This window comes from Mauremys reevesii, linkage group 4 (assembly GCF_016161935.1).
Source record: "Mauremys reevesii isolate NIE-2019 linkage group 4, ASM1616193v1, whole genome shotgun sequence".
NCBI lineage: Eukaryota > Metazoa > Chordata > Testudines > Geoemydidae > Mauremys > Mauremys reevesii.
In genome coordinates this window covers 137,348,314-137,374,801 of record NC_052626.1, presented here as the reverse complement: position 1 = coordinate 137,374,801, position 26,488 = coordinate 137,348,314, and the positions used below count along the sequence as shown (strand labels likewise).

General features: G+C 43.4%; 1 protein-coding gene across 1 annotated transcript in view; it reads left to right on the top strand.

Annotated features, from left to right (window-relative positions):
• Positions 1-26,488, top strand: part of KCND3 (potassium voltage-gated channel subfamily D member 3) — a 256,763-nt gene extending 230,275 nt beyond the window's left edge. Inside the window, exons 4-9 of the mRNA XM_039536032.1 lie at positions 8,055-8,156; positions 16,005-16,097; positions 20,232-20,288; positions 20,951-21,007; positions 21,360-21,607; positions 25,510-26,488. Of these exons, the coding sequence (XP_039391966.1) occupies positions 8,055-8,156; positions 16,005-16,097; positions 20,232-20,288; positions 20,951-21,007; positions 21,360-21,607; positions 25,510-25,711 (759 nt within the window). The 3' untranslated portion in view covers positions 25,712-26,488. The remainder of the gene's footprint in view (positions 1-8,054; positions 8,157-16,004; positions 16,098-20,231; positions 20,289-20,950; positions 21,008-21,359; positions 21,608-25,509) is intronic.

Below are 26,488 nucleotides of genomic sequence, written 5' to 3'. Positions count from 1 at the left end.
GTTGGATGTCCAGTTAACTTTAGGAGACAGACACTTTTGAAATCTGTTGCCATAGTTACGGGACTGAGGTACAAACTAATTTTCTGAAAAATCTTTCTTTCTTTCTTTTGTTTTGTTTGGCTTCGTCATCTCTCCTGTCTCAGCAAGGGGGAAAGAATGATAAAAGACTAAGCTTGCCGATTGGTGCCATTTGCCTTGCAGAGATGATCGCTCTCTGTGGCTGGGTTATGCCTGATGGGCACAGCCCATGTTGGGAGAGCACTGGAGGCGGGGGATTGGCCTAAAGGTTACACTGAAGAGAACTGAGAGGGAGCACAGCTCCCCCTCTTCTTCTTGGCTCAGGCAAGCAGCATGCCTCATAGCTGCAGCAAGAAAAGCTCCCCCTACTGTTCAGTCTATTTGCAGCCAATGGCTATACCCATCACTGAGTTGTGGCATGCTCACCTTAACTCTGCCCATCAGTGGGTAGGGCTGTGATTTGAGTGAAAGAAGTTATAGAGGCAAGATACAGAAAGACACAGAGAGAAACCCCTGACAAATACATATTCATTATCCTGTGCATGTTAGTGTGATGCAGAACCTTCAGTTGTCCTGATGGGAGAAGGAATGCAGCAGCTTCTCTATTAATAATGCAGCAAGGCATGGGGCTGTTTTCTTTAGAGGACATTTATTAAGTGAAAAGTGTCTCTGGTTTGGGGACAGATTCTGACAATCCGATTCATGTGGAATAGTGTCTTACTCTTTGAGTAGTCCCATTGATATCAGTATTCAAGGAGTCAGGTACTATGCAATGTAAATATGCCTGGCAGAATCCAGCCCTGATTTATTAAGATTCTTGTGTAGCCCTGAAGGAAACAAGAAACATCACCATATAATTGCAGAAGAATGTTTAAGTTTCATATGTTAAATGCATTCAAAACTTTCTATCTCATCAGTCACTCTATGCTTAGTGGAGAAGCCGAAGCCCATTTAATTCCATATTCTGTGTATTGTTCTATAAATAGATTGCAAATCATGTCCTTCTGTGTTGGAAAAGATTAAACGATACACTGCATTTGATATGACGATCTGTTGCTTTAATAGAGCCCAGGGTAAGATAAGATTAAAAGAATCACAGAGGAGTGGAGGGGAATCTTTCATCTATGGAAAGCAATGAAGAGACCAAAAAATAAGATAAAGGTCTGACTTTAGGTGGCTCTATCAAATTATATAGGAGTATAATGAGCTCTACACAATTTAATTTCCATATGCAGCTTTACTACAGCTCACCCAAAGCAATAAAGAATGAATATTTAAACCTGGCTCAAAAGCTGTTTTAATGTAAAGATTTGAGGTGTTCAGAGGAAAATTCCATTTTTTCCTAAGGAAAAGAGTTAGAACAACAGAAATGTGATTTGTAGGAAATACAGTCTCTCCATCACTTCACTATAACAGCGCTGCCTGCCCGTTGCAGCATCAAGCTGGATCTGGGACTGGCATGATAATAACTGGCTATTATTACATGGGACATTTGCTTTTTAAACAGTTATTATTCCTATCAATGCATGTAACACTAGCAATTCATAACTTTGCAGTCCAGCTTGTTTCTAAGCTTCATTTAAGGTGTCATGTCAGCTTCTCAGCATCCTAAGTAGAACAGATAATCAGTGTGTGCACTCCGCTGCAAATGCAGCAGCTTCCTTGAATTTCTTGGCTTCTTTCCTTATTAATTTTGCACCATGCTCTGTTTTCCAGCTGCAAAGGGATCTGGCCCATTATTTTTCCAGAGCTCCATGTGTACTCTGGGCTCCAGCTAAGAAGGAGAGGTGAAGTCTTTGACAAATTTCTTTTTGGTTTCAGTGTTAATGGTGGACCTGAATGTTGTTGTTGACTAAGGCCATTTTAAGAACAGTTGAAGATAACAAGAGGAATACAAGAAAGCACTTTCTTTCCATCTCCTGTTTACTCTGACACTATAGCTAAGGTGGCAAGAGCCACTGCTTTCTAAATCCCTAATCTGGTTTGTTACATTTTTCCATATGCAAAGGGCAAGCATAGAATTTCTACCTAGAATGCAGATGCAAGCCTAAACTCTGCTCTAGAGAGCTGTGGAGCAGAACTATAGATCCTCAGTGTATACTGGAGAGGGGAATCTGGCCCTTACTGAATGGCTTTCACATTGCACTGTGGAACTAGAAAACCAAATCATAAAAGCCTTCAATTGATTATCTTTGAAGGTGGCTTTCTTTGAGATACAAGAATTTTAAAAAAAATTGTTGTGCAAGTAGTGCAATGCAGTACTCACTAGAGTAGACACCAAGCATGCCACAGATATTCAAACCATTCATTATTTAGAGGAAAAAATATGTGAAGCAGCTGTTAATTATCTAGTGTATATGTGTTTTCTGCCAAGAATGCCCTTAGTGTGGTTTTAGCTGATAAAATTAGATAGGATGGCTAATGCTAATAACAGCTCCCAGCCCAGTAGGGAGGGAGCAGGAGTGGACGTGGGACTCTTACACACATGACCTGACATCCTCTGCTTGTTTGGGATGGTTACAAAAGACACAACTGATTGTGCCAATACATAAAGAGATTTCTTTTAGTCCCCAAGCCATACTCTAAGAAGAAATGTGACTTCCAAATTAAGGGTACAGAAAATCTGGAGGGCCACAGGTATCTGGCAAGTAAGAAGTGATGTCAGAGACTAATATCAGATAAACCAACAATAAAATCACTCTCCCTTAGAAATATATGGAAATTAACAACAACAACAGATAGATTGTTCCTAATCCTGCCATCCAGTATGAGTGTCTCTTGGCCTATAACACGTGTTCTTTGCACCTTGCCTAGACAGATTAGAGACGGAATGTTAAGATAGATGATGAGATACTCTGCCTTGGGACAGGCTATACTTCAGGTCCTCCTACGATTCCATTACTGATCCCAATGGACAGTGTAGGAAGGTGACTGCCAGGGTATTGCCACAATGTAGGGTTTGTCTGTCTATGTAGATATATCACCCTCATCACCATGACATCTGAGCAGTCCACATACAATGTTGTAGGAAAGTCCGAGTGTCCTCCCTGCTCATTCTGTGCCGCTAGATTCTGCCACATTGCATCTTGAAACTACAAAGGCTAGGGAGAGGATCCACACCTTTACTGACACCCGCCTTTCAGTCTCCTCACTGAGACAAATGCGGGCTAAGATAGCCAAATTAATGCTCTTAATGTGCAAATTGCTGTCATATGATTGTTATTATTTCGAATGAATTATCTTGCAGATTTGGTAATATGCACGTTGAGCTCCTGTGGTTTCCTAGCAACTCTTCCTACCACCTCCACTCTCACACACGCACCAGGGGCTTCTTTTTTCTTTTCTTTTCAGCTCTAATGGTGCCAAGACAATATTCAGAAATAGTGATCTCAGGCCCTGCCTTTCCCTTTGTGAGTCACAAGGACAGGTAAGATTTGGAAGGTATGCACCCTTCCTAAAGGCATTAGCAGCAGACCAACCAAAATACATGGTCCTCCCCTTGTCTGTGCCTACTAGAGCCCTCCCTAACTGAAGGAGCAACCTGCAAGTATGGGTTTCGGATGACACAGCCAAGCCCACCAGTCTTTACAATAGGTATGACAAAAGCTGCACTTAAATGCAAACCTTAATCCCTAGGGCCCCGACCCTGAAGTTGCTGAGGTTCTGTGTGGATGCAAGAGTCCATTTCAGGACAAGAGCCTAGACCTGTATATCTGTGGGCTGGTGCACGGTGTTCTCAGGGGAAAGTTATTGCCCCTGGAATTCACTTCCCCGCTTGGTCTGAGAGAGCCCAAGTCTGTTGGCCTTCTGGCACACAGCAAGGTCTTCCATTAACTCAGGTTGCCTTTGGAGTGGGCAACATGGGGAGGTCCTTTTAGTGCATTTTGTTTGGTATTGTGTATATTTACATCCTGGTCCATGAACCATGTCCATGCAATGGGGACAAAGCTGCCCCTGAGGGCCTGTTCTGGGTGCCTGGCTGGAACTCATTATGCTCCAACAACCACTAGCCAGTGCAATGACTCGCCAGCTTGCATAGATTAGAGCAGCCATGAGACTTCTTGGACGTGCCCCCATCTCTGGGTCTGACATCGAGCTCAGCTGGATTTCACAGTCAGGGCATTTACATTGCCTGGATGTTCATGTGCCTGATGAGACACTAAAAGGAACAAGGCTGGGTTTTGTTGTAAATTTTGGGCAGGAGGGAGCAACCTGGACATCACCCAGTGATGTAGACTGTAGGGCTGCCCAGAGCTGTGTGAAGATTAGCAGTGGTTCACATGAGCATTTTAGGAGTTTGTCCACATGAATTTTGCACCCTCTGGACTTTGCTTTGAGTTTCCGGGTTGACTGAACCCACCAGATCAACCTGCAATGGCCCATTTCACCTCATTCCATGTGAGAGCACCAAGTGCATCCTGGTTTCTATCCCAAACCATGAATCACAATCAGTGCTCAATCCCAGTTTAGCTAAATGGAAACACAGCCAAGTGATGTCAGGGGGATTGCACAGGGTGTAAATCAGTACAGAATTTGGCCGCAAGTGACAATGAGGTGAAATTCACTCTTGTGCACAGAGTCAGTACAGGGTCTTTGCCAAGCCCTTGGTCACGCTCCATCATGCTCGGACACCCACATTCTGCTCACCCCTAAGAAATGTAGGGCTTATATGGGATATAAGTGATGGACAGGCCTTTTGTCTCTGCACAGAGGTGAATTTCACCCCATACACATACATAAACACAGGCACACAAAAGCACATCAACTTCCATGACTGTTCTTCGTGGTCTACTCTTGGTCGTGGTCTACACTTCCTTCCCTCACTCACAGACTATAAAAATAGGTTTAAATCACCACTCTTTCCCAGCAATGTTTTATACCCATCTTTTAAATAACAACATCTGTTCCAAACTCTGAAAGCCATGGGGCTTAATTATTTAGTTAGCTTGTGGCCCTGTTTCAGGGAGGACGAGTGAACAGATTCTCAGAGATGAACCGTCCCCAGTCTGTGTGGAGTACAGCTATTAATATTTTATCTCCTGCTGGCCTAGAGGCAAAGGGAATAATGTTCATCACAGGAGCCTAAGACTGAATCCACTGTAACAAATAACTGAACTGATAATGATAGCGACAGAAGATGCTGGTGGAACCTTTTGTGCTGTAGCTAAGAAGAAACTGTTGGGGACTCTTGAACTTCCTGCAGCAAAGGAACTGACATTTTGTCAAGAGCACAGAGGAAATGCATCCTCTGTAATCATCGTCAATTTAAAGACAGAGATCAATGGGCAAAGCTTACTCCTGGTGCAGTTCAGGGGAGGGATGCACTAGATCCATTCTGAAAGGTGAGGAAAATGTACAAAGAGGTGTGCAGGTATGTGAAATAACTTTGTGGAATGCAGGTGAAATGACTCAGTAGAACATGACTGGCCCAGTGACCCAGTGCAATGACTCAGTAGTTGCTGAACATGCCTGCCAGATGTCTAGGAAGAGAGGTTTATTGCATTTCCAAGTTGTGTGGAACCTTTGCTCTCAGTAACGCTCACCCCCAAATCCAATTCAGATTTGCCCTGAGGCAACTAAAGGTAGCATCATCAAGAAGCATGTTTCAGCACAGTGTTTGCTGGTCAGCAGCTACTCTGTTTTCCTGAAAAAAGAACAGGAGTACTTGTGACACCCCTTAGAGACTAACAAATTTATTTCAGCATGACCTTTCGTGAGCTACAGCTCACTTCTTCAAATAAATTTGTTAGTCTCTAAGGTGCCACAAGTACTCCTGTTCTTTTTGCGGATATAGACTAACACGGCTGCTACTCTGAAATCTGTTTTCCTGGCTTCTCTCCCATTCCCAAGTCAGACAATTCCTGCAAAGACTTCTATAGCTGTGCAGCTGTCATGGTTACAGTCATTAAAATTATTAACAGAACAGGAAAGGGGTGTAAGGAAGGAGGGAAAAAAACAGGAAAGAGGGGACATCATAGACTCATAGACTTTAAGGTCAGAAGGGACCATCGTGATCATCTAGTCTGACCTCCTGTGCACTGCAGGCCACAGAACCTCACCCCACACTCTTAGTTATTTTTAAATGCTCTGATGGTGTCAGATCACACACATTGTGAACTAATCTGCTGCCGGCTTGTGGTGCATGTACCTAGGGCCTGCCTTAGAACACGGGGTGAAATCCACCATCCATCTTAATGGCAGTTTTACTATTGATTTCAGTGGATCCAGGATTTCACCTCTGAGCCTTAGTGTTTAAAGTGGGTGTTGGGAGCCAAAGAAATCTGGCCAAAATTTAGAAAGGCGACTCTTGGTTTTGGGTACCTCAATTTTTGGGTGCTCAAATGGGCTCATGCTGAACACCCACCCTCTGAAAACAAGGTGTGTCAAAATGGGGGCTCAGAATCACTAATCACTTTTGAATCTCCTGGCCTCTGTCTCCTAACTGAAGTTTCAGAATAGTGCCCAGGACACGCCTGGGAAATTGTTTGTGTGCACAAATTAAAGTGCATTAGGTTAAGCAAACCTTTCAAATCCAGAGTGCTTAAGTCACTCGTGCATATATGGTAATACACTTTCTGGAATCATTATGCACTATAGACCCATCATGGCTTTGCTCTTCCAACACTGTGTCCATTAACCACCACTAATTAGACAAGAAAACCTAGCATTCTGTATTATTTAAAAGATTATGCAGTATTTTAAAATACAACCTAATATAATTTTTTACAGTGGTAATTATTTCATGTATTTACCTTTAATGAAGCTTGAGAAATAAATAACAATACATTTTTAAAAAAGCAAATCACTTCACAGAGAAGGAGGCAGTATTTGAACAGACAAATTAGAAAGAGTTAAAAACTGTTTGATCACTTAATGATAGAAGCTAACTGAGCCTTTATATGCTTACATTAGTCTATACCACTTTTCTATAATTTAGTTCAGTCCTCTAACTAGAAGTTATGGGGTCTGTAGATAAGACCAGGCCAGGCAGGGTTAACTAATTATAAGAAACCAAACATTAGGTAAATAGATTTTTTCCCTTCTTTCCAAATAGCTTATTTGTTGCGGCAGAGAGATTTCTGTCTATCTAGGAGGGCAAATATTTTTCTGGAGAAAATTATTCTCCTGTTACCATATATCCAAGTTAACAAACTGCTGCTGGAGGAGGAGAGAAGGAACAAACAAGGTGTTTTTTACAGACTCCATGGAGAGAATAAGAGATTAGATAGATAGATAGATAGATAGATCCAATTATTAATCTATGCCAAACAGCTCATAAGTGAGGCAAGTTAATGATCTGCCCTATTCTATATCCTTCTTGTCTCCTATTATTAACCATTTGTATCATAGTTACACCTACAGTCCTCCACAATATCAGGGCCTTGTTGCGCTAGGTGCTGCACAAACATATAGTAAATGACTCTCTATGCCACAAAGTGTTTACAGTCTAGAAGATAAGGCATCACAGAGCGATTTCACATGCAAGCAAGTGGGAGAAATGGGGCATAGATGAGTTGCGTGCACAATCTGTACCAACTATTGAAATCTCTCGCTTTCTCTGTTATATACATATCTGAGTTTCACATGAGAAGCTATATATCTACACACACAGGTAACACAATCCTCCCACGTCAGAAACAAGAAACATGTGAGAGGTGGGTGTCTCCAGTTGGACGCCCAAAATATGGAGAAACCCAAAAATATCACTAAGCACTTTTGAGTAGGTAGCCCCTACTCTTTAAGGGGAGGCCATTGATGGGTTGTGAGAGGTCAGCTCTGGTAATGTCTTGAGTCCTCAGATTTCCTTAATCTCCATCATTTGAGTTTTAAAACTGGGTTGCAGGTAGGAAGTGCAAAAGGCTGTGCTGGCTGCTGATCTTCTCCTAGCCATAAATTCCTTGTATTTTCGTCTCTTTGATTTTTTAGGTTCCATGAAAAACTTGGTATTTTCTTTTCCCCTATTTTAGTAGAGGTGGAACAGTTGGCTTGGTGTGTAAAAGTAAAAATATGTCAATAAATCTTGCTTCTCTTTACAGAAAGCCCGGCTTGCACGGATACGAGTGGCCAAAACAGGCAGTTCCAGTGCTTATCTTCACAGCAAACGCAACGGCCTGCTGAACGCAGCCTTGGAGCTGACGGTACGTGCCGAGAAAATAATCCCTTTCACAGTGGAGCCTGAAAAGTTCTCCATCCCAATCAAACCTCATTTCGGTTGTTCCTCCCCACCACAAAGACACACCTAATTGCTTGTTATTCAGTGTGACAGCTTCACATGTTGAGTTGTGCTACTCTATAATTACACTACAATTTACTGTGTAAGCTATATGTAGAGACAGCTGGAATTCAGCTGCAAAATTGGAGAGGGAGGGGGGGACTTTCTGGGGCTCTTTCCTGAGCTAGGAAAGAGTCCATCTTTCTAATGATGACAAAGAGCATTAATGGACCAGATCCTCAGATGGTGTGAGCCAACATAGCTCCATGGAGCTGTCCCCATTTATATGAGGTGAGGATCTGGCCCTACCATACATTTCTGTCATCTTTAATAAGGAGTTGCTTGTTTTCAAATCTCTATATATTCATAAGTGTGCAAAACCTTATTACAAAGTGCCATGCTGTGCACAAACAGCTTAAACCTTGCTAATTTCGACTATACTAATCCATAGACTGGATGACGCACAACCCAACACCTGTGCATGCACAAATTCACGCACACACACAAAATGGACTCACTCTCACCCCATTTCTCAGCAAAGAGACAGCCCTGTAGCGACTTTTCATATTGCAATCCACCGGCTTCAATAATTTAACGAAATATTCTGCTGATCACTCACCAGCATGCTCTGATATATCACAGCTGCCTCCCCCCACCCCCCAAAAAATGGACAAGATTTCTGGTAATGCATTATTCTTGATTATCTACACACACAAAAATTGTTCCCCAGGGCTTGAGGAACAAGGGGCCAGCTGCTGTCAGCACCTTTTGCCCTTGACATGAGTTGAGATGCTTGACCTTTCAGCTCAGCCCTGAACCACGGGTGGCTTGAAAGCCACACCGTGCCAGAAGTGGTCCTGGGAAGCAGTGTGATTTGGAGATACCTCTTAGGGGCACGATTCCTTCATACTTCCTCCTCACGCTGGTGGTGGGGCTAGTGATTTGCTGCTGGCACGACAGCTGACTAGTGGGACACAGAGCCTACTCCCCCTCACCGCCCAGCTCTTGGGCAGAGGGCACTAAGGAAGTCAGCCACACCTGTTGACTCCTGCACCCCAGCTCTAGCTCACCTGTACAGGGTGTAAATGGGATTCCAACTGCCCTGCATGGTATGCAGTCCAAGTCACAGTCTAGCCTAGGTTCTGTCTTTTACTCTCTCACTAATGGTTCTCTTGGTCAGGGTGTATCAGCAAGGATCTGCTGTCTCTGGGAAATCACACATGGCATTTATTCTTGCACTGTGACATGCTAAATACACCAGGAAGTGGCCTTCAAACTGCCACACACACACACACAAATTATTTCTCTCCTCCGGTGTTGCCAGTTCTTGTGATTTTACTGCGTATCTTGCAATTCACTGTTTTTGTTAAAGCCCCAGCTCCTGGAATCAGGTGAATAAATCAGAATCTCAGTTTCTTTGGAAAAAAAAAAAAGCTTCTTACGCTCCTGGTTGCAAAGAAAAGCTAGGAAACATGAACACTAAAGACTCAAAAGCTAGTAGGCAAATAAAAAGAACCAAACATTTATTATTTCCAAAAATCTCATAATTGTTAAGCCTCTCTCATGATTTTGGAACACTTGAGTTTGGCAATGCTGCTCTTCTGTAGCTACGTTACCATCAGGAGGAGCTTGTGAGTAGAAAAAGCCAGCACTTACAGAGTTGGTGAGTCACTAGCATGAGATCAGGGAGCTGTGGAGGGATTCCTGGAAGCATTAGCCCTGAAATTATTACAGGCTCACAATTACTGGTTTGCAGGAATGAGGACCTAAAGACTGTCCAGCAGGAGAGGGGAAAGTATCACAGCTCCTGTTCTGTGCAGCTTGGTGGTTTTATTTTTAATAGCAAGGTATCTGGAGGCTAGTATTAGCTATTCATGAAAAAGGGAAGTTTTAAGTGCATCAGATTGCTCAGTAGAATCAGTGGAAATGAGAGAAGGTTGCTACATTAAAGCCTGCTCAAGACCTGAGCAGGAATTAACACATTTTGTGGGTTTAATTTCAAATAAATCAGTCCTCAGTGCACATGGGAAACAGAAATTGCATATTTGAGCCTTGAGAGCTGCCTAATGCTGTGTTCACGCATCCATACTCTGGACCTAATCCTGCAAACACTTACTACTCTGCCTGGTGCTGCTTAATGAGTGAGTGTTTGCAGGTATAAACCCTTCACTTGTACTCAGTTCTTGCCGAGTCAGGTGGAACACTTGCCACTGTAAAAGTGGAGCCAGTGCTTCAAGATTTGGCCTACAATGTCTCTCTCTACGTTGCTCATTGGGGCCTGATCCAACTGCTATTTGAGTTGAGTGGGGGCTGGATATAGGAATCACCATGCCCTTTAGGCTGGGCACAAGCTATGCAGCCCCTTAATTCTGCAAGTAGCCCCATTAGTTTCAGTGAGATTACTTACAGAGGAAGAATGTTACTCAAGGGGAGTAAGGGCTGAAGACTCTGGCCCTCAGCTGCCATGATGTCTTTTCAAACTGATTCCAAAGAGGCACATTGCATCAGACACTAGACAGGGATGCACAAGAGCTGGGCTCTGTCACTGACTCGTGTCATTTCATTTCCCCTCCTCTAAAATAGGGAAAACAATGGTATTTACCACCCTTTGTATATGGCACTGAGATCTCTGGATCTCTGGAGCACTAAGCAAATCTGAGAGCTAAGTTCTCATTTTCCATGTTTGTCAAAACCCAACCCAGCTGAACAGGACATTGGGAATTTTGCCACCTCAGCCTAGTGACCATCTATGTCAGAATCCGATTCACACTGAGCCTTCGGTTCTATTGCAGGCAGTTTCTCTCTTACTCTGAAAAGGGTCCATACGTTTCAAGTCTGCCCTCGGGGAGAAGGAGGGAGAGGAGAGAAGTTGCCAACACTACATATTCTACCCTGGAATTTAGGTCTTCTACCAGAGCCAATGAAGCCTTATTTCCTTGGCTTTCAAATTCCATTCATATTTGCTCTCCAGCATGATGTGCAGAGACCTGATAAGTGGGAACAAGCCCCTGCCTAACCTGAGTTTGTATCATTGATGCTACTTTCCTAAGTAATCAGTTGGCATGGGCAGAAGGGGGGTGGCAAGCTAATATAGTACGATGTCAATGGTTGGAAGCAAGGACAGTATCTCTTTCCTATTGGCTGCTCTCTGATATACTCATGTTAAGCATTTTATTGTTCTGTACACCTCTTCTTCACATAATATGTGGCATTCCAATGAGTTGGAACCTGTTGCTATCTGGGCAATCTCTTTTCTTCTTGCAGTTAGAGTAATGTTTCGCTGGCTGTGTTAGGTGTCAGCTGATTTCCTGTGGATTTCTAAAGTGCTGGGTATTCTGCAGGAAGTGACAGATGTCTGCCTTTACTCAGGGTGCCAATGATAGAGTTTCCATCCTTAAATTTCTACAGCATCTGGCAAAATTTATCTCATGCAACACATTCAGGACCTGTGCAAAGCAGGGAAAAGGCACCTGTAACAGTCTGTGGCAGTCCCTGCTGTAGGCTATTTGCAGCATATTGTCTCTCCATGCGGTTTAAAATGTTTCCACTTTTCATTAGCTTTGGAGCCAGACATAAACAGTAGAGAGACACCAGACTTGAAGATGACCCAGACCAATGCGTTAATCACAAAACCATCCTTCCCCCCAATACAGCTACTGCTACAAGTCAATAACCTGGGAGTCCCTGGGAGCTGAAAAAATGGGTCCTGCCCTCTCATCACAAAATAATCATGTGTTTCACTGCCCATTTATGACTTTTTCTTATGTTGCTGTTCCAAATGGTTTTTTAACACAAATGTCCTGACTGTCCAACCTTTACTGATTTCTGTGAAAAAGCATTCAAATCTCTCTGCACAGATGTCCTGGATCAATGCAGTAAACCTTCAGGTCAGTTTCTTTCTATCTTCATGCTACAAAGCACCTCTGGTTCTCAGAGAGATTAACGTTACTTAAAGCCACCGGTTGCAATGGTCTGTTCCTTTCTTCTTTTAAGTGAGATTTAGCTTTATACTGCTGCACTTGCTTTATCACATACACTGTCCTCCACAGGAGATATTCAGATGCAAAGTTCTTCTCAGTTTCTATTCCTTCTCTCCATCTGGAGAGGTTTAGCTAGTGAGCTCTGCAGGCTATGCACAGGACCTATCTGATGTGTTAGTTGACTTGGGTTACTATTAGTAAGAAAAACCTAAACTGTTTGGGGTTTTTTTTAGCCCAACCCTGAAAATACCTTCTAGAAATGTCCCAGCACAACAGTTTTCAAGGCACCAAAGCGGAACAGCCTCCTATCAAGGAGAGATTCCCTCATATCAGTCTATAAATGGTTTGTACAGTCAGTGACCCCTAAGGTAATAATTGGAGAGATACCAATCTCCTAGAACTGGAAGGGACCTTGAAAGGTCATGGAGTCCAGCCCCCTGCCTTCACTAGCAGGGCCAATTTTTGCTCCAGACCCCTAAGTGGCCCTCTCAAGGATTGAACTCACAATGCTGGGTGTAGGAGACCAAATGCTCAAACCACTGAGCTATCCCTTGCCCCCTAATTATACCCTCTCATGCCCTTGGTTTAGCATCAGTCAGTTTGCCTGATTTTCAGAGATGCCAAGTTAGACCTCACAGTACAATCCTGGGTGTGGCTTCAGGCACATTCAAAGATGCAGCCAAATGCTCAGTGTATCACACGAGCCACTTAGGTATGTTGGACATCAACTGAGTTAAGCACAACTGATTTAAATCCTTTAACAACCCTAGATGAAGTCAGCCATAGATGCCTACGTTCAAATGTTCTGCTTTCTATCCCATTCCACCCATTTTCTTGCTTAAACTTTTGGATACTGCTGTTATGTGCCAGAAACAGGTTTGCAAGGCACATGTGTCAACTTTTATCTTTCAGCTTCGAGCATCACAGAGGAGTCTCTCTGCCAGGCATCTACTGCTGAGACATCTAAGGAGCTTATGGGGGTCACTTGCAAACATTTAATTGTCATTTTAATATGCCTAATTGTCTTTGACCATTTTAGCCACGGAATACACATAAAGATTAATGAGTATGATCACAGAAAACATGCCATGAAATTGGGGTGAATTTCAGGGTCAGTGGGTTTAAAGAAAAAATGCTTAGCAAAGTAGTTCTTAAAACTGCAACTATGGAATGGAAGAATTAATATAATCCTTCTTTTGGAATAGCAGAGAGACTTGCCAAACAGCTTCTTCTTAGCTCCTTTCTTCCCATTTCTGGAGCATATCCGATTTTCAAATTGAAAAGTGAATGATGCATGCAACACTTTGAGAAACATGCATTTGTATAAGACACGGAGAGACAGCAGATTCACAGGTTTACATATTGTGATACACAAACCTCGACTGTGGCACTCAAAAAATGTGCCTATTGAAAATCCTCTCTAGCATGTGTGTTTAATCTCTGCCCAGTTTCATGGGGCTCCAGAGAGATCTTAGAGCAGATTTATTTTCTTTAAGTAGATATTTAACCATGCTGAGCAAGCAACTGAGAGTGCTTTCAGATAGCTTCCTTCCTTACCTGACTGAAAAAAGCATGTAAATAGTGAATTTAAGTAACTAATGTTTGTATATAATTAAATTGATTTAATATCTTTCTGCCGAATGATTGAATTGTAAGAACAATGAAAGATTAGACTCTGAGCTCTCTGGGGTTGGTTGGTTGTAGGGTGCCTAGCACAATGGGGCGCTGATCCCTCTCTAGAGTCCTTACGCTATGGCAAGAGAAGCACTAATAATGGCATCATGGTCTAATGGTCAGCGGACAGGCGTAGGCAAGAGGAACATCTGAGTTCTACTCCCAGCTCGGAAGCTGACTTCCACTATCCCCTCGGGCAAGTCATTTTACCTTTCTATGCATCAGTTTCCCCACAGAGATATTAATACTGATCTGTCAGAAGGGTGGCATTGGGGTGAGCTGGTACAGGCCTTTGAAGACAATAAGCTTTGTCAAAGTGCTGAGCGTTATTCTGCATACACGGTACTGCAGCTCTTTTGGATTTCACATTCCCTATTTGGATTTGTTATTTGTGGTAGATAGGGCCCTCCTCATTGCAAAGCTAGGCTTTCAGTTTGTCTTAGCCACGGTCTGTGTCTCTCACAAAAGACCATTCAACAGCAGCATGAAACCCTCACCCAGTTAGGGGCTTACAGGAGACTAAGAACAGGTAGCATTCCTGTTGCTAGCGGATCATGGTTGGGGAGGCCAGGCTCTCAGCATCTAGGACAAAACTTCTCAGGAAGACAAGATTAAGCAAAAAACTTTCTGTGGGGTCCCTACTTTACTGCAAAGGTTTCTTGTGAAGTCAAAAGAGCACATGCCCCCCCACAACTAAATCACCACCTCAGGTCATTTTTCTTTTATGCAGCTTGAATACTTATCACTTGCCTGCCCCCAAAATTCATCCCAATGACTAACCCTGCCTGACACCACCTGTCCTTGCTCCTAAAGACCCATCCTTTTTGTCTTGCCTGCTAGCAGCCAACCCTCTTTTAAAGGTTCTGAGCCCAACGCATCTCAGCTGTGCATGATTCCAGCCCAGCTGGGAGTGCCTGCCTGAGCTGACTCTAAAGACTCTGCCAGGGAATTTTAACTCAAGAAACCCACCCTGCTGTCTGACTTAGAGAGTGAGCAATTTGGGGCAATGTTTGTACGGTGCCCTGATCCATGACTGGGATTCCTAGGTACTACCACAATACAAATAATGCAATTCAAATTCATAAAAGTCACAACCCCCTCAGAAAACAGGGCTTTTTCTTTTGAGGGGCTGCTGCTAATTCCCTCCAATCAAATCTCTCGTGCCAATGCTACATGTTCCCCAGTAAAATCTACTTCACTTCTACTAATAGTGATGATTTATTAATAAATAAAATAATAATAATGTGCACATCTCCAGTGCCTTTTGTCCAAGCTGCTTTTCAAACAAAGGGCTGGAGCCTGTGAAATACCAGACACCACCAGCTCTCATTGAGAGCATAATGGCACTCATTCCCTGCACAGAAGCCTTACCATACCACACTGCTAGGGAGCAGATGAACATCAGTTCTGTGTTAGCAGACTGAAGGCAGATATAGAGATGTTAGTACAGCTGGGACCAAAACCCAGGAATCCTAGCCCTTACTACTATCAGTCTATTCAGTAACACCCCACAAAGCCAGTCATGGGCTGGTTTTTCCTGCTCCCTGTCTTCACTGTTTCACTTACGACCATTGTATGTTTTGTACCATTCCCAATCCAAGAGACAGGATCATAAAGCCACATAACACCTGATTCATGAATTATACCCCAGCCACTGGTTCATTCTCAGTCTAAAAGGAGAATAACAAACTCCTTACTCCCAAGCAAATCACCCCCTTCTTGGAGGCAGTAGGGTTTAGGATGAAACTTTTTGTAGCATTGCCATTCTGAGCCTTCAAAAATCATGACTTTTTTGAAAAATAATAAATTGTGGGTTCTTTTTCCTTGCCTTCTGTTTTCTGGGTCTTTAGGTCACACTCTGGTCATGTTTCCAAGCTCTTCTCCACAACCACAAAGGGCTACATACTTACTTCTTTTTAAAATGGAAGCTGAGATTCTGATCTGAATCCAGGAGCTAGGGCTTTAAGGAAAACACCAACTCCCAAGACTCATGATAAAAACATGAGAGTTGGCAACACTGGAATTGTCACCTTTCCCTCACCTCCTCCCCTGTACAATCTGACATGGTTGTTCTCCTAATCCCTATGATTTCAAGCCTGATTCTTCCTCTGGTTGTTTAGGGATCTAGTGATGATGAGCAGCACATCAGTAAATCCACCTCGCTGATCGAAAGCCAACATCACCACCTGCTGCACTGCCTGGAAAAAACAACTGTAAGTAGCAGCAGGACCCTTTCTAAATCTCATTAAATCCTTTCCTCCTGGGTGCAGGCTTCCTTTGGAAAGGACGTGGGTGCAGTATGCTCCTCTAAACCAATGCATGCCCTCACAAACACGCATCCCCAGTGGGGATAAAAATATGTGTCAGGGAAGTGATGGGTCCTGAATCTCAGAAGTTCCCTGGAATATGCCGCACGGAGAGAGATTCACTTTCTTTTTGTGAATTGCTTAACAAATAAGCATTGTGCAAAATGCTAACAGTGTAAATCTGTGTAAAAGGACAAAGGGGTTGATTGCCCGGTGCAGGCATTTACACCAGTGCACAGTCAGTGCAAATCACTCGCTTTCTAATTGGGTAGCATTTCACTGCCTCCTTGCACTTACTTCGCAACTGGCGCAAATGCCAATACAGACTGCAGGGCAAGCAGCCACTGCGGAGCAGAGAAGCAGCCTGTAATGACCAAAGAGACAGACTTGTGGGCATAGGCTTTAACCCTGGTTTCTGAACTAGGGCTAAACTCAGTTTGTCCTCAGCTACACTGGCAGTTAAAGTGCATATATCACGGGTCCCTCTGAACCCACTGCTCACACCCACTACTAATGATGTATAGGATTGCTGGCATGAAGAGAGCTACTGTGGGAAGCTGATGCCAGCAAATTCTAAGCCACATGTATTCCCTACCACAAATAGGCCAGAGAAAACAACTGGGCCATTTAAAGGGAGAAGATGAGCCTTTTTAATGTGATTTAGTGACACCACGCATGTCTTTCCTGACAAGCCTCAGTTAAAGGAACACGTAGTTCATCTGGAGGCCAGTCAAGTAGATTCTACTATAATGACGTTTCACTCATGCACTGCATGGTGCTGGAGTAAGCCCCTAGGAAGTGCTATTTTTTAATTTTTAAAATAGTTCTGTAAGCAGAAGTCCCTGGGAAAATTGCAAACAGATCTTTATCTCATGTACATTTCATTTCCAGCTTTATATTCACAGGTGATTTGTGGTAAAGGGAGATATTATCTATATTGTATATCATGGCTCATTCTGGAAAGACACCAATGGGTTAAGACCTGATAAGATGTATCCCTTTCCTTATCTGCATCCACCATCAGATAGACCTTTGATTTCTGACCTGCAGACATAGTCTCAATTTCATAGTTTGGTTCCTAGCAGGATAACACCATGTAGGTTTCAAAGAGCACATTGGAAGAAGACTACTGGTTAAATACCTATAGCAATGAAATCCCGCAGGTCCTGAAACTCATCATGATGAATTATGAAGCTAATCATTCCAGTGCTGATGCACTATATCAGTGACTGTTGGTTTCATTTTATAGTATAAATAGGGTGACCAGACAGCAAATGTGAAAAATCGAGATGGGGGTGGGGAGTAATAGGAGCCTATATAAGAAAAAGACCCAAAAATCGGGACTGACCCTATAAAATCAGGACATCTGGTCACCCTAAGTATAAATCCGAGCTTGCCTGTCTTTCTGATAACTCTGTATGTTACATTACAAGTAGATATTTCACAACCTGACTCTTCAATTGTTTAGAATTCTGTACTTATCCTTAAGCTTTAAATAGTATATTTCAAATATGGCTCATATCATGTGATTGTTACTACTATTTACAAAGTGCCATAAATTTGCCTGGTATTTTACAGAAAATCAAAAGATAAGGTTCCTGTCCCAAAGCATGTCTGGATCCTGCAAAGTCTTCCACATATGCTTAACTTTACACACTGCGAGGCGTTCCACTGACTGTCAGTGAGTAAAGTTAAGCAAATCTGTAAATCGTTGCAAGGCTCGGGCCTACATTAGACAATCTTCAGGACAGATGGTGATAGCCTCACTCCAGAATTGTACTTTTCTCCACAAGTCCTCCCACTGATTTCAGTGTTTGTGGTATAAATTGCAGTGTAAGGTGAGAGCTGTCTGGCCCAAAATGAGTTATAACAACAGACAATTGGATCCAAGGGACAGCAGCAGAGAGAGGAGAATGCAGGGCAGAAGATTTTCCTTGTATTTTCTCTTGTATTTTGTATTTCTCAATTTATTTTGGCCGAGATGCCAGTACAGAGTTAGGAACGGGAATATAGAGGCGTTCCTGCATTGACTAGAACCAAAGAGAGCCACAAAACAAATGAGGTTAACTGTCCTGCCGTTGCACTGAGATATTTGTATCCGCTGTTGAAATTTTTCTGAATTTTGATTTTTGGACCAAAAAATGTCATTGCAATTTTGAATTTGGATGAACATTGGAGAAAAAAAATCCACAAAATATTTGCTGCATTTTCCCCACATTTCCAGCCTGCCCCAACCAGGATGAGATTGCCAGCAGTGTTGTCACATATTTGCGTATCACAGTTAGAGCTGATCAAATCATGAATATAACTATTTGAAAATAAGGTAGTTGATGAATGACAGTGTAACCCACACCTCCTGGGTGTGGTGTTCTGTCCCTTCTAGTGGCGCTGAGCCCACACAGAGAGAAAGAGAGATGTTTGAGTCTGCTCCACAGCCTTAGCTATCAGCCAGTTGGTTTGAGGCTCATACACTAAGCTCTAGAGGCCCCAGGTTCAATCTCACCTGCTACCCACTGGGGTCTGTTGGTGTTACAACAGCATAAAAAATAATAATAATAATTTTGTCTTCAAAAAATGCATAGAGCTGTTTGATTAATGAAAACAGTTAATTTTGAACACATTATTTGTTGGATAATGGGGAAACAGAAAAGATAATAAACAACTTGAATAATTTACCAAGTGTCAAGCTGGATTCTTCATCACTGGCACTTTTTAAATCAAGATTGGGTAATTTTTTTTAAAGATCTGCTCTAGTTCAAAAGGAATTATTCTGGGGAAGTTCTCTGGCCTCTGTTATGTAGGAAGCCAGACTAAATTATCACAATTGTCCCATCTGGCCGTGGAATCTCTGAATTGTTGAACAAACTCTTCACAGTAGTCATATAATCAGCTCTAACGATGCAAACACCACCAAGATTTCATTTAAGATGGGTTTATTTTGATTGTGGTTTTTTGGCTCTCTGCGACTCTACTCAGCATTAAGTGGCTGTTCAGTTCTTAAAATCTGAGTGCTGCTGACCTGGAGTATCAAAGTTTTCAAAAAAGAGATTGTCATTCCAGGAGTTAGATGAAGCATGTTTAGATTGTGGTTCTCAATGCATTAGTCAAAACAGTTCAATCAATTTTTGTGTTGAAATTCCTGTACTTCCTTGGCATTCTTAATCTATTAAGATATTATGCAAAAATGTCAAATTGCAGCATATGAATTCTTAAACACTGAAGAGTCATTTTGCAATGTTTCAAAGTTGCAGGTGGAATGGAATGAGGAATGATCCATGTGCCATGGTTACCAACATGTTTCAAAGGGCAAATCACCTTTCCTTAAACTAGACAGAGGGATTTTAAAAGTACATTCTTTATTTTCACAGTATCTGCAGTTGTCACTAGAATAAAGTCCTACAATTTAACAGCTGTGAATGGCCCTCAAATCTGGTGTGTTAAAAGACAAAAGTGGCCTTGAGATGCTTCCAACAATCATAACCAAAAATTCTTTGCTATGTTAACACAAGGTTTTTCAGCTCTGTTCCCTACCCCTGACATTCATATCCTATGCTTTTGCTGGCTGCTGCCTGGGTTGAGCCACATCCTTCAGCCAAAACCTTCCTTCTATATTTCCACAAAGGGCAACAAAAACACAGTCCCATTGCTTGGGTAACCCCTGATCCAGTCACCACACAACACCAATTGGGCAAGCGCTGATTCAGTGGCTGAGAATTTGTTTTATCCTCTGCTTCTGGCTCTCAATAAATAAATAAAATAAAAAATGAACAACAGCTGTAAATGGCCTTGCCCTTCCACTCTCTTTTAGAAAGAGAAAACAAACAATTAAAGTGCAAGGTTCCAGAACACTATGTTAAGAAAGAAAGAAAAATCTGATTTAGCAAATTAGTTTAGTAAAGGAAAGGCTCAATTGCCCATTCAAACTTGGGGTGCCAGATGGAATGCTGAGATTGAATGGATGGAATGCTGGGACTAAACTTTGGAATGCGGGAATGGACAATCAATCGTGTTTTTATCTTTTGTTGGCATGTTGTCCTGTAGGGATTGTCCTATCTTGTGGATGATCCCCTGTTATCTGTACGAACTTCCACCATCAAGGTATTTCCTTTTTAATTCAATCTGTTTTCTACAATATCTGTGACACGTCCAGAGTGTTTGTCTCCTTTCTTGTTATTGGTCCTGTTCTTGGGAGTTTGTGCATGTGGTTCATTTTTGCTAACTGATGCCTTTGTTTGCTCTAAGACTTAGTATCTGTTCCGATGAAAATTGATGGTTGCCTTATCTCCAGTTCCCCCCTCCTTCCTTTCCAGTTCTGATAGGGAAAAAGCAAAATGTGTATATTAGGCATCTATGAATGTTTATGTATGCGCCTAGGTGTGTATATACTTTGGCTTTTCCCTACACTGTACTCTACTCATTGGTGCAAGAGGCACTGAAATTTTCCATTCAACTTTAAAGCTCTAGGCTACCCAACTTTGCAGTTCTAGGCTCCCCTTTATCATCATTTCCCTCCCCCAATTCTTCCCATTGGCAGCTTCCACCTTGACTCCTTTACTTCTGCCACAAATAACTCAGCTGCCAGCCCAGCTTTGAATGGAACTGTAGGTGTGACATACCGTCAGGGATCGGCTTAACCAGCACCCCATACCTAAACTTTCCAACTTGATGACCAATTGGTCCTGCTGACATAAACAGTACACATCACAGCCTTATCCCCAAACACAAAGAAGACAGTGAGCCTGACTCTCCTTTCTATACAGGTTTATAACAGTGAGGCACCACAGACTTCACCAGACTCACTTCAGGGATACAGATGTGTAAGTGAAAGGAAAAATCAGGCCCAAACTATTTATGGATATGGAATGTGTAAGCCAGCTGGTCCTGACAGGCTGTTATGCCTCTGCCATAGCTTCTCTTATTCCCATGTTGTTGTGGGGGAGCAAACACGTTCTCTTGGTTGCAGTGAGTAATGGGATGAAGTCAGCTCTTTCCTGGTTGTTGTTTGCATTTTTAAATCTGGGACCTGTCTAGTGCAAGCTGTTTCAGGCATAGGGGCAGAGAGCCGAGGGGCTGACCTGGCCCACAAGAATAGCAAAAGATGTTCTGGAAAACGAACCACCTTATGGTAGCTACTGGTGAGAGTGACACTGTTGTTCTTTTCCCTGCCAGAACCATGAGTTCATAGATGAGCAGCTGTTTGAGCAGAACTGCATGGATAACTCAATGCAGAATTACCCCTCCACTCGCAGCCCCTCATTGTCGAGTAACAATGGCGGGTCAACCTCCTGTTGTTCTCGACGCAACAAGAAGACGACTCATCTTCCCAACTCCAACGTGCCAGCAACTCGCCTGCGGAGCATGCAGGAGCTAAGCACGATACACATCCAATGCAGCGAACAGCCATCACTTACAACAAGGTACAGTGAGCAGGCCCTGGGTGCTGGCTACATGCAAATCTGCTAAGGGTAATGTCCATCTGAGATGAGTTTGGACCAGTTTCTACCCCCTCAGCCCAGGAGAAATGGGTCCCACCTGGGACTATCTAAGTTCCAGTTCTACTACTATGGTCCCGGGAGAGGTGGCTCCTGGCTGCTCTGTGCAACTCCTGTGGACTTAGCCCAGAGGAAGTTGACCCAAGCTCTAGCTTAGCTCTTTTCCAGCCAGTTTGGACCCAAGAGATGTGACTCCCAGCTGAGGCTCCCATTGATTCAGCCTCAGCTGTAACCAGATTGCTACAGCTCACGCAGTACCATTCCTGCAGCCCAGCAGGCAGCAATATCCAGCTCAGCACAGCTCTTATTTGGTTGACCAGCAGGAGGCAGCTCTCAGTTTCTACCAACTTGGCCAGCGCCATGACTCGGTCATGAGCAATGCCAGACGGCATTGGTTCCAGGCAATCTGTATGTGCTGCATAAAGTACAGAACCTTCTTCACACTGCACCCCTATGCTGACTTAGCCTGCCAGGGAAGCTGACTTCTTTGAGTTAATTGTCCACCTCTGACCAAAGGGTAAGAGCATCCGAGGTGGGAAGAGAAGAGGATTTTCAAAATGGGTTGAGTTGTGCTAATCTAATGTGCGATTAGTAACATAAGTGAAGAAAGGTCTCTCTTTCAATATTGGATTTTCAAATTGACTCTCCTTTTAAAAATAATTTAGTGCATAATCAAGGCATCACCATCACTGTAGTTGAATGAACTTCTGAAGTCCTCTCCCTGTGCCCAGCCAAACATCTTGTGCATTAGGGAGATTTGGAAAAGGAGAGGAAGCAAAGTCTTGCATTTGAAACAGTAACTCCAGCCCTCCCCCTGATTCCAAAGTGTATGGGAACCATTTTACCCACAGCAGAAATGCAGCTGCCTCTGGGGCAAGGAGGATGCAGCTATTCTGCACCAGTGACATGATTCAGCAAGGTGTTTAAATGAAGAATAATGTATCAGATGGGAATGAGAAAGGGAATAGCGTGTGAGTTCATTCTCTTTGGCCCTTTCAACATTAGCTCAGTATTTCCCAAAGGGTGGGGGTACCCCCTTGACGGACAGGAAGGATAAAACTGGGGAAAGGACAAGCCTCTCAGTTATTTCCTACAATCTTCCATTTAAAAAAAAGTACATGTCCAGCTATTATGGTTTTAAAGAAACCCTTGAAAAGGTTACCCAAGTGTAATCAACATCTGCCTGAGTCTGCAGCAAGCCTGAAACAATAGCTCTAAAGAGTATGAACTGCTCTGTTCATTTCAGTGGGTGCTAAAACCAATTCCAATTATGACATTTTAAATGTCAAAACTGTTACCAGATGAGCAGTGACATAGCTATGATGATCTGCACCCTCTACTGCGAGCAGCCACTCCTGGTGGGTTGGGCTTTAAGAACACATGGAGAGGTTGCAGTGGGAAAGAGGGATGGGGATTCTTTTAATTTTCCTGAAGCAAAGCTCAGTTTTCTAAGGTTTTGGAAACTCTGCCTTAGCCTCTTTAGCTGCGACTGTGGCTACTCTAGAGAGCTTACAGCAGCAGAACTGCACTGATGCAGCAGCACCATTGGAAGCTCTCTAGTGTAGCTGCTCTCCAGGCAACTTAATTAATCCACCCCCCAGTGAGCGGCGGCAGCTATGTCAGCATGAGAAGCTCTCCCACCGGCAGAGCACTGTCCACACCAGTGGTTAGGTCAGTGTAACTTATGTTGCTCAGAGGGATGGTTTGTTCACATCCGTGAGTGACCTGTTACACCGACACAAGTGGTGACGTAGACAGTCCAGGTGGGGTTAGTGGTTTACCGACACTGGATGGATTATTACAACAATCTGTAACTTACTAACCCCACCCCTTTATTTTCCTATAACTGCAGACGTGTTGTAACAGGCCGCTCTACTTTGAGTAGTCCCTTACAATATGTGCTAACTATTTATGCTAAACAAGGTGTTGCACCTTGTATTTAGCGGTGGCGCTGGGAGTACCTTTCCCAGGCCTGATGCAGAGCTCAGTGCGGCTGAAAGCTCGTCTCTCTTGCCACCAGAAGTTGGTCCAATAAGATACATTACGTGACCCACCTTGTCGCACAGAAGTACCCAGACACTTGAGACATCAGGACAGAGCCTCTTGGTGAGTCAACCTGTAATAACAGCAGTGACTTTCCAACAGGGAGCCCTTTATATTTTGAAAGGAGAAGCCCTGTGTTTAAAGCAAGCCTGTCGGGCTGGTAACAGAGGACTCCTGCAGCTATGCAGATGCACAGAAAACAGACCTATCATTTTCCCTCGGTAATTAATTATAGGATGCAACTGATGCAGATCTAATAGGAATGCTCCCAGCTGCCAGATCCTCAAGACTAGTGCAGGGGAAACAAGTAGAAAAGATAAAGGGATGGAGGCTTTGAAAGGAGAAATAAAACTGCACTGAAGTTTAAGCCTGTGGTCAGAGAGCCTTTGTGGGCTCATAAGACTTTGGACCTGGTTCGCCTCTCACTTACACCAGGTTTACACCACTATACCCTGTTGGGTCCAGTGGAGTTACAGCTGATTTCCACCAATAATGAGAACAGAATCAGGTGCAATCAGCTGCTAAAGGAAGCAAACCAAGAAACAGTATACAGGGCCAGATTCTCATCTGGCATCAATGGCCTAGCTCCATTGTAATCAATGGACTTCCACAGATTTACAGCAACTAAGGATCCAGCACCACGACTCTCTGCATTACATATTTTCTTTACTGAGTGCTGAGGGGGCGAAAGGCTTCTAAGCAGTAGGAGAGGGTGAGCTCTGACTTGTGCTATAACCACCTTTGAGCTGCTACCTCACTTTCATTCATTATAGTCACGGGCGCTGCTGAAAGCGGAGATGACCATCCCCCACAGCTGCACTCACCCCCACCTCCATACTGTTTGGGGGGGCTTCTGTTGTGCAGGCCCTCTCCCACCCCATGCCCATGCCTGTGTGTATCAGTCGAAGCATCCCTGGCCATTGCTGTATTCTCCCATTGAAGCTGATTTGATTGTTAAGTTTTATTTTATATTTTGGGTTGTGAGACGCTCCAGTGAGTTTTTAAATCACAATTCTCGGAGGCCCCCGGTGCCTACGCTGAGATGAGAGAAACGCAAACTCACTGCATGAGTCACTGGAAACACAAGCATTGCGCAATGCATTAGAATGGTGCATAGAACACACAAAAAGATGGGCACACCCCAGCAGGGAAGAGACTGGTTAATTCAGCAGACATAACAGAGCCTGAAGCAAGCTGCCTGAAGCTAACAAAAGGCCACGCTGAGGAATGTTTTCGTTAGCAAACCCCTTACCCGCTCATTGCTGTGAAATAGCTGCAGCCAGCGCTGGGCCTGCCATTGGAAGGCGCTTTGGAGTTCCATCTACCCTGTGGTTAGTCACTGAAAAACACCCCCATTTCCTTCAAGGAAAAAAATACTGGGTTGAATCTAAATAACCAGAGGGGCGATTAAGCAGGCTTGGTATTAACAGGAATATAGGAACTGGCATACTGAACCCAATCAATAGTAACATCTGGCCCAGTATCTCATCTCCAGCACTGGCCAGCACCAGAGGAAGGTACAAGAAACCCTGAGAAGTCAAAGAAATAACCTGTCCACAGGCGAAGTTGCATACCAAACAGGGGCAGTTAACAAAGGTTGGTGTTAATCAAGGGGCAATAAAAGATGTCCAGTGGTAATCAGGGTCTAGGGGGATTGTTTGGTGAGTTCTGCTGTAGCTGGTTTTCAGCACCCTTCCTTCAGAGGCATACAACACCATGGAGGAGCAGTTGCCTTTGTTACTGACTCTTGTTTTAAAAAAAAAAAAATCCTTTTTGTTTTCTAGTCGTTCCAGTCTCAATATGAAATCAGACGACGGGCTGAGACCGAACTGCAAAACCTCCCACCTCACGACAGCCATCATCAGTATTCCTACCCCACCGGCACTGACACCAGAAGGAGACAGCAGGCCCCCACCGATCAACCCTCACCCCACTATGAACATTTCCACCACATGCAGCAACGTAGTCAAGGTCTCTGCCTTGTAAGGTGGTGTCGTTCGAAGGAAGCAGCTGGAATGCCGGCGTCTCTCCCCCTCCACACCTTCATGTTCCTTTCTTGCTGCAAATTGTGCCTGGATGGACCAACCTGACATTTCGTCATAGAATTAGCAATGGAGACCTAACGAGGCAGCTTTCTTCAAACTTGCATTCATGCCATGGACTGAGAATAGATGAGGAGCAGGAGGACGAAGTGGGTTGGAGAAAGGGTCTGTGTGTGCACGTGCCCGCGGAGAGCCTTGTTCCAGGATATGAAGCAGAAAATTGTTCCTAGAGGCTAGAGAAAAAGAACCGTCATGGCAACAAGAAAGTCAATAAAGAAACAAATATAACACTGTGTATCTCGGCACCTTTTTAAAGGTTTTTAATGGATAATATTTATTCATGTGGAAATGACTGAAAAAGGTGAAAAAAAAACAATGGATTTTTGTGATTTTTTTTTCTTCATGGAGCAGAATCTTTAATCAACCAAAATTACACATTTTTTTTCTTTTCTAGAGAAAGATTTAGACAAAGAAGACAGCTGTCACAGAAATCTATTTCCGTTTGCGCGCGTGTGTGTATATATGTATGTGTGAAAGAGAACCACATTGCAACGACACACAAAAGTCTGAGCACATTTTCTGGATTTGGTGCACAGTTTCAAACTGACTGCACAAGCACAGTGGCACACGTGCGCGCACACGCCCCCCCACACAAATAAATCTTTCACCCTGGATGGCATTCTTTACTTAGATGATTTTGTAACCACCTTTTAAGTCAATA